Source organism: Naegleria gruberi (assembly GCF_000004985.1).
Source record: "Naegleria gruberi genomic scaffold NAEGRscaffold_72, whole genome shotgun sequence".
NCBI lineage: Eukaryota > Heterolobosea > Eutetramitea > Acrasida > Naegleriidae > Naegleria > Naegleria gruberi.
In genome coordinates this window covers 149,285-157,826 of record NW_003163255.1, presented here as the reverse complement: position 1 = coordinate 157,826, position 8,542 = coordinate 149,285, and the positions used below count along the sequence as shown (strand labels likewise).

The 8,542-nt window shown below is 24.5% G+C and overlaps 2 protein-coding genes across 2 annotated transcripts; both read left to right on the top strand.

Moving 5' to 3' along the window:
* Positions 1-3,322: 3,322 nt before the first annotated feature.
* NAEGRDRAFT_81883 (uncharacterized protein) lies at positions 3,323-4,147 on the top strand (the record flags this gene model as incomplete). Its single annotated transcript, XM_002670353.1, has 1 exon — positions 3,323-4,147. One exon carries the CDS (start codon positions 3,323-3,325, stop codon positions 4,145-4,147), a length of 825 nt encoding a protein of 274 aa, XP_002670399.1.
* Positions 4,148-4,319: 172 nt separating this feature from the next.
* Positions 4,320-5,795, top strand: NAEGRDRAFT_74669 (uncharacterized protein; the record flags this gene model as incomplete). The annotated part of the gene is made up of 1 exon (XM_002670352.1): positions 4,320-5,795. The coding sequence occupies one exon, from the start codon at positions 4,320-4,322 to the stop codon at positions 5,793-5,795; it is 1,476 nt and encodes a 491-aa protein (XP_002670398.1).
* Positions 5,796-8,542: the final 2,747 nt, after the last annotated feature.

The window sequence follows — 8,542 nt, the reverse complement described above, 5'->3', positions numbered from 1 at the left end:
GCCAATATAAATCCTCTTCTGTTGTTCCATTCATGTGTTGGCTCACTTGTTGTAAAATCCATGTNTTTTGATCTTTGAAAAATTGACGAATATTACTTGACATTCCCAAAGTTCTATTCTCCTTAGCATTCCACCACGATACACTATTAATATTCACAAAATGATTGTAAATTCTCTGCATTGTCAAATAGCCTTCCAAATATCCAGCCCCCTGAGCAATAGCAAAGTCTTCCACCAAACTTGTAGATTGTCTCGTCTCTAAAACCAATGTATCAAATCCTTGTGCATGTAACTGATCATTATATTCAATAGTAGCCAAACCAAATTTTAAATCCTTCACTCCATGAACAATTTTAAAATTAGGATAAATTGTAGCAGTAATAAATAATTGCTTGTTATTATTCTGTTGTTTGATGGAGAATAATTTTGATGTTTTTATGAGTGGAGTCAAGGCATTAACCCGATCCGATAATGATGCTGATGACACCAAAACGAAAGCGATTATCAATGTAGCAAGAAGTAACGGAAAAGTTAATCTTGACATTTTTTTATTTGAATTTTTTGAAAATAGGATTTGAAATGTTTACAAACATTATTCATTGAACATTGTCAACTTTGGCCTTACTTGAATTCACTATTCAGATTTGACCAAGGAGAAACTTCTGATACAGAGCTTTAATGTTAAATAAATTTTTTTGGAAAGAGCCATACATATTCATTTTGTAAATAATTTGCTGCTCTTTGTGAAACTTCATACTCACCAAAATTCATACCATCATTATATTGAGATGATGTTGAAAATATTCCTATACTGTTAGTACTTGCATTAATTATTTGTAAATTTGGAAACAATTGTTGCAACCACCATGTATGGTTATTATCAAAAGGATTACGAATTAGTAAAGTTTTCAATTTTGGTAAATTTGATATTTGAAAGAAATTTAATTCTTTCAAATTATCTGAATGAATTGAAAGTGTAGTTAGTGAATTAAAAGTAAAAAATGTTTCACTATAAAATTCCAATGTAATATAAAGATATTCTAAATTTGGTAATTTACAAAGTAATTTCAAATCAATTTCACTAATAGGATTACTAAATGTTAAATCTCTCAATGTTGATATTTTAGAAATGTGATGAAATATATTCTTATTATATTTTAAAGAAATGTTAAGAATTAATATTTCTAAATTTAATTTACTCAATTCTGATAAATCAATATTATATTCTGATTCAAAATAAAAATATTTAATATTTTTAAATGATTCCACATTTAATCGATCAGGTAAATGAGTTTCATTAAAAAGATTTAAATGTAAATATTTTAGAGATGGCATTTTCACATTAGATGCTAAATTCCATGGTTTTGAATATTTTGTAGCGGAATAATGTTTTTTTGCATATTCATCTATATATAATAATTCTAATGAAGGAAGATTATCAATATTTGTCATCATTTCTGTTCTATTTAAAAATAATTTTTTTAAATTTTGTAAATTTTCACTCGAATTAAATTGTAATTTTTCAATAGCTTTTCTAATAGTTCCAAATCCAAATTCTTGTAATTTTGAAATATTATTTGAATTTAATACATTGCTAATTGATTCTAATGTATAAATATAGGTAATATCAAGAAATAAATATTTTAAATTTGGAAATGAATTAAAATTAAATGTAAAATTATGTAATTTTCTATTACTTGTTGTATAATATTCTTTTACAAATATTCTAATATCAATGAGATTGGATATTGTTGTTGTTGATGGATTAAATATTCCATTTAATAATTTTACAATTTTTTTTTGATTTTCAGGTAATAATTGTAAATGGAGTGTTTCTAATTTATGACAATGTGTACTCAGAAATAATTCCGTGCTAATTAAACATTCTGTTACTACCGTTCCTAAACTTAAATGTTTCAAATTTGGAAGTGCAATAAATAAAGCACGTAAATCTTTCTTTTTCATTTTACAATTTAATCCTAATTCAGTTATATTAGATTGTTTTATAGAATTGAATGGTATATTATTTTTAGCAACACAAGAATCAATAAATAAACTTTGTAATTTCATTGAAGAAAGTAGAGCTTTAAATGTTGATTCAGGTACAGTATTATGGAAAAATAATGTTATGGAAGAAAAGAATTTAAAAAACTCAAATGCATTAATAATAAATGTACAATAAACTATTGAATATGAAGAGTTTAAAATATAATTTGTAAATTCCTTTCGGAATGGTTGTTGAACAACAAATCTCCAATATCTACAAACAAATGATATTTTTATATAATCTTGTTGATTGAGAAATTGAAATATTATTATTAAAATATCATTGGGAATAAAATTATTGTTATCACTATTATTATTGTTATCAGTATTGTTATTAGTATTATTAGTATTATTATTGTTATTCTTGTTATTGTTGTGTGTCAAAGCCTTGTGCAAAAAAGAAAGCATTTTTTTAATTTTTTGAAAGTCATGAAGAATCTTCCTTCCTTTTTAAAAATTGAAATATTGAATCGTTCGTGTATTTTCCAAACATAGCAATCAACTTAATTGAGACATTAAATCACAGTTTTAATCTGCAACTGGTTGATGATGACCATTAAGATATTTACCTTAATGATCTGAAGTGAGCTTGCTGATGATAAGGTATGATGAAGTAAAATTCCACAACTCGATGAATACAAATAATCCAACTCTCTTGATGGTGATATTAGATTAGACATCCCTAATAATCATACAATGTTTTTGGAATTCATGATGAAAATATATTAATTAGTTGAAGAAATTCCTAATGAACAAGTATTACTATTAATATAAAAATAAATATAATGTGATGTTGAATTACAGCTTAATGATAATGTTTGATATTTCCGAGGTTGGCAACTTTCTTCATTCCAAGAAGAAACACCATCACACAATATTGCTCTTATTACTTTTGGTGAGATGTATCCCAGCTACTCTAATTGAAATATTCCAAATTGATGCTGATTTATGTTGATTGAATTAAATACCAATGATGATGAGTAGAGGTATTTCTTGAAAGTACTGAGAGTTTAATTTCCTTAATGGATTTTCAAATAAGAGTTCGAAAAAGTGGCTTTGCTTATTTTTTGGTGTAGAAATTTTGGCGCGTAACATCTCTCACATCAATCACACGAATGAGATTTCATTTCCGCCGATCTAGCTAGACAAAACCAATGAATGCAATGCTGAGTAAGCACAATATTTGTTGTAACAATCTATAACAAAATAAAAGGTGTACAAGTTTATTAATGTCTCTTGTATCAATAACAACCGAGAGACCACTCTATAAAAAAAAATGAATCAATTCACCATTCACCATGTTGATCAAGTAGTGGACGACGAAACAGAACCTAATAACACTGCTTTCGGTATTAATTCTTCTAAATCACAATTTGTTTACGGATGCGGAGATGGATTCTGGAAGAAACAAAGTGATATTATTACTGTTACAAAATTAAATGATACATGTTTTGATAAAATTGATTATTTACAAAATTATTTAATTAATGATAAGATTATTAAATTTAAAAGTCAAGATCAATTGTGCATATTTCTTACGCGTAAGGGATATGTTTACAAAATGGGAAATTGTTCATTTATTAATAATATTTCTAATATTCCTACATTGATTAAATTTAATAATTTAAATACTAGTGACAAAATTATTGATTTTGCGATTGGTAAAGAACATGTTGTATTTTTATCTAAATTAAATTCCATATTTGGTATTGGTAATAATGAACATGGACAATTGGCTATCATTGCTAAAAAATCAAATGATGTAGCCGTTAATTTATTACAAAATACAAATTTAGAAAAGTTAAAAGTAAACAAAATATTTGTAACATTTCATTTGACATTTTTCACAACATTTGAAAATGAATTGTATGTTTGTGGAATGAATGAATATTCACAATCATTCCAACCATTTGTAATTGAAAGTATTGTAAATGGTAAATTACATGTTGAAGATTATTTTACCTTAAATAATTTTATGAATGTTACCAAATTAGTTAATAAGAATATTGAAGATATTAAGGATATTAAATGTAATGGAAGAACTAGTTTCATTATTTTTAATGATTCTTCTATTGTAAATTCTAGATTATACTTTAATTGATTATGGCTTGGCAGATTATTACAATCCTAAAAAAGTAATTAAATTACATAATAATTATAATGAGTTTAAATTTGAGAAAAATTATGATCAATTAATATTGAATGAATATCAAATTTTATCGTTATATAATAATGAATGCAAATATATTGACTATAATTCTAAACAAGCAAATATGGATAATATTATTAATATGGAAAGTGGTACCTTCCACAGTGTTTTGCAAACAGTAGACCAAAAGTTCTATTCATTTGGATCTAATGAATTTGGCGAATTAGGATATGCTAATAAATCAGCCAATGAACTAAAATTAATTGAATTACCATTTACTATTAAGGAAGGTGATGAAATTCAAATTTGTTGTGGTAAAAATTTTACTATTTTTATTCATGAAACAGATAATGAGAATAGTCTCAAGATTAATGATATTATGGTAACTGATAATTTTAAGTTCAATTATGAAATTAATTCTAATTTTTATTTAGATTTAAATTTATTAAAAAATATTTCAAATGATTTTTATAATTTAATTAAAAATGATATAATTGAACATTTAAATGAGAATGACCAAAAAGTTTTATATTATTTAATTAAAAACGCAATTATTGATTTAAATTGTTTAAATATAGATGATTTATTTAGTAATTATGATAAATTTATTAATTTCATTTCATTTGGAGAATTAGAATTAAATTTAGTAACTTGTCTATTTATATTAAATGATATTAATGATATCAAGCATGAAATTAAATTATTGTTATTTAATGACATTTCAAATAGAATGAATGTAGATAACATTATGAGGATTTTACGAATAGTTAATAATTATCTTTCTTTAAATATTTTAAAACAAGCTAAAAATAGTATTTTGCTATTGTTGGCAAATAAGTGTCTTGCATTTATTAAAGAAAATGCAACTTTATTGAAATCAGATCCATTATTCGAAATTATTCAAGATAAAATTAATAATGTTAAACAACCATTTAAACAAATTAATTATAAAATTGATAATCTTGAAAATATTGCCAAAAATGTAACTGAATCATTAAAATTATTATATAATGATGAAAGTAATAGTGATATTCATGTAATTATTAATAAGGATAAAAATGAATTATTGCAATTACATAAATCAATTCTATCCGTTCATAGTTCAGTTTTAAATATTCTATTTAAAAATAATGAAAATAATGTGGTTGACTTGTATGAATTCATTGAAATGATGGTATCAGATCATTGGATTATTGATTTGTTCAATAATTCAGCTAAAATTAATACAATATTACAAATCATATGTAAATTATGTTATGGATATGAGTTCAATTACCTTAAATTGAATGATTTGGTTGGTATTTTAATCATTGCACAACAATTGGATATTACATGGATTGTTAAACATGTCTGTATCTTGATTGTTGAAAAATTATATTCCATTAATGATACTGAATTTATTATATTACTAAATTTAGCTTCAGTTTCACAAAATAATAATGATTGTAGAGAGCTAGTTGAGTATTTCAAGATATTTTGCTCAAATAATTTAACTCTTGATTATTTACAAAAAATCCAATTATCTTGTCAAGAAAATATACCATGCAATAATTTCTTGAAAGTTATTATCGATTATTGGTTGAGAGTAAACAGAAAATAATGGAAATGAGGTAAAACCATGGGCCAATCAATAAATAAATAAATTTTCCAAGTTAGAAATCAGACTTGTAAGGATTTAATTTTGGCCTGTCTTAATTCTTCACAAAATTCTCCTTCATTTCTCAACACTAAAGCAATTCCTTATCCTTTTTCAGTTCTTAGGCTTGCAAATGATGGAAATATTACGTTTGAAGTCTAAATTGCTTCAGTTTGAGTCAGGGAGTAAAGACACCCTTTTCTTTCTGAATTTTAGGAACAAAATAATACCTTGTTGTCTCCACTTGGTTACCAGTTTTTTCATAATCTTGGTGAGTTCCTGGGAGCTTGGCTTATTCCAAATGAAAGGCATTTGAATTGGTAAACTTGAAGGAACTGTCCTTTATTCCAAAAGTTCCTTCTTGGGTACAATAAATATAATGTACAACAATATTCTGTTCAATCTCTATAACATTTGAATTCAGCATCTCTTGAACCATCCAAGAGGCTTTTATAATGATGATAAATAACAACTATGATGATGTACCAACTTTTTATTTGAATTTTTTGAAAAATAGGATTTGAAATGTTTACAAACATAATCATTGTCAACTTTGGCCTTCTCAGCATTGGCTTGCTTGAATTCACCATTTGAAACCAAAGATATTGGCTGAAGGAGATCCTTCTAAAAAATCAACTGTGACCAAGGAGAAACCTCTGATACAGAGCTTTAATATTAAATAAATTTTTTTGGAAAGAGCCATACGTTTTCATTTTGGAAATGATTTGCTGCTCTTTGTGAAACTTCATACTCACCAAAATTCATATCATCATTATATTGAGATGTTAAAAATATTCCAAAACTGTCAGTACTTGCTTTAATTATTTGTAAATTTGGAAATAATGGTTGCAACCACCATGTATAGTTATTATCATAAGGATTACGAATTAGTAAAGTTTTAAATTTTGGTAAATTTGATATTTGAAAGAAATTTAATCCTTTCAAATTTTTTGAATGAATTGAGAGTGTAGTTAGTGAATTAAAAGTAAAAGATGTTTCACTATAAAATTCCAATCTAATATTCAGATATTCTAAATTTGGTAATTTACAAAGTAATTTCAAATCAATTTCACTAATAGGATTACTAAATGTTAAATCTCTCAATGTTGATATTTTAGAAATGTGATGAAGTATATTCTTATTATATTCTTCAGAAATTTTAAGAATTAATATTTCTAAATTTAATTTACTCAATTCTGATAAATCAATATTATATTCAGATTCAAAATAAAAATATTTAATATTTTTAAATGGTTCCACATTTAATCGATCAGGTAAATGAGTTTCATTAAAAAGATTTAAATGTAAATATTTTAGAGATGGCATTTTCACATTAGATGCTAAATTCCATGGTTTTGAATATTTTGTAGCGGAATAATGTTTTTTTGCATATTCATCTATATATAATAATTCTAATGAAGGAAGATTATCAATATTTGTCATCATTTCTGTTCTATTTAAAAATAATTTTTTTAAATTTTGTAAATTTTCACTCGAATTAAATTGTAATTTTTCAATAGCTTTTCTAATAGTTCCAAATCCAAATTCTTGTAATTTTGAAATATTATTTGAATTTAATACATTACTAATTGATTCTAATGTATAAATATAGGTAATATCAAGAAATAAATATTTTAAATTTGGAAATGAATTAAAATTAAATGTAAAATTATTTAATTTTCTATTACTTGTTGGATTATTATCTGTTACAAATATTCTAATATCAATGAGATTGGATATTGTTGTTGATGGATTAAATATTCCATGTAATAATTTTACAATTTTTTTTTGATTTTCAGGTAATAATTGTAAATGGAGTGTTTCTAATTTATGACAATGTGTACTCAGAAATGATTCTGTGTTAATTAAACATTCGGTTACTACCATTCCTAAACTTAAATGTTTCAAATTTGGAATTACAATAAATAAAGCACGTAAATCTTTCTTTTTCATTTTACAATTTAATCCTAATTCAGTTATATTAGATTGTTTTACAGAATTGAATGGTATATTATTTTTAACAACACAAGAATCAATAAATAAACTTTGTAATTTCATTGAAGAAAGCAGAGTTTTAAATGTTGATTCAGGTACAGTGTTATAATGTTATGGAAGAAAAGAATTTAAAAAACTCAAATGCATTAATAATAAATGTACAATAAACTATTGAATATGAAGAGTTTAAAATAAAATTTGTAAATTCCTTTCGGAATGGTTGTTGAACAACAAATCTCCAATATCTACAAACAAATGATATTTTTATATAATCTTGTTGATTAAGAAATTGAAATATTATTATTAAAATATCATTAGGAATAAAATGATTGTTATCACTATTATTATTATTATTGTTATCAGTATTGTTATTCTTATTGTTATTATTATTGTTATTGTTGTGTGTCAAAGCCTTGCGTAAAAAAGAAAGCATTTTTTTAATTTTTTGAAAAAGGGCACGAAAAGACTTTTAGGATGCATTTAGCTGAATATTTCATCTTTGACAATTTAATGCTTCAAGATTATATTCAGAACGTAACCTTATTAAGAATGTAACAGTGCAGTGCTGAATTTGTGTGTTGCAACCCACCAATAATAATTCTGCAATACTGAATCAATTACAACAGTTGCAAATATTGAAAGAGTTGCAGGTCTTTGTTTTAGAATGTATTGGATGATAAAGTCTGAACTTTTGAGTGTATTACCTTAATAATTTA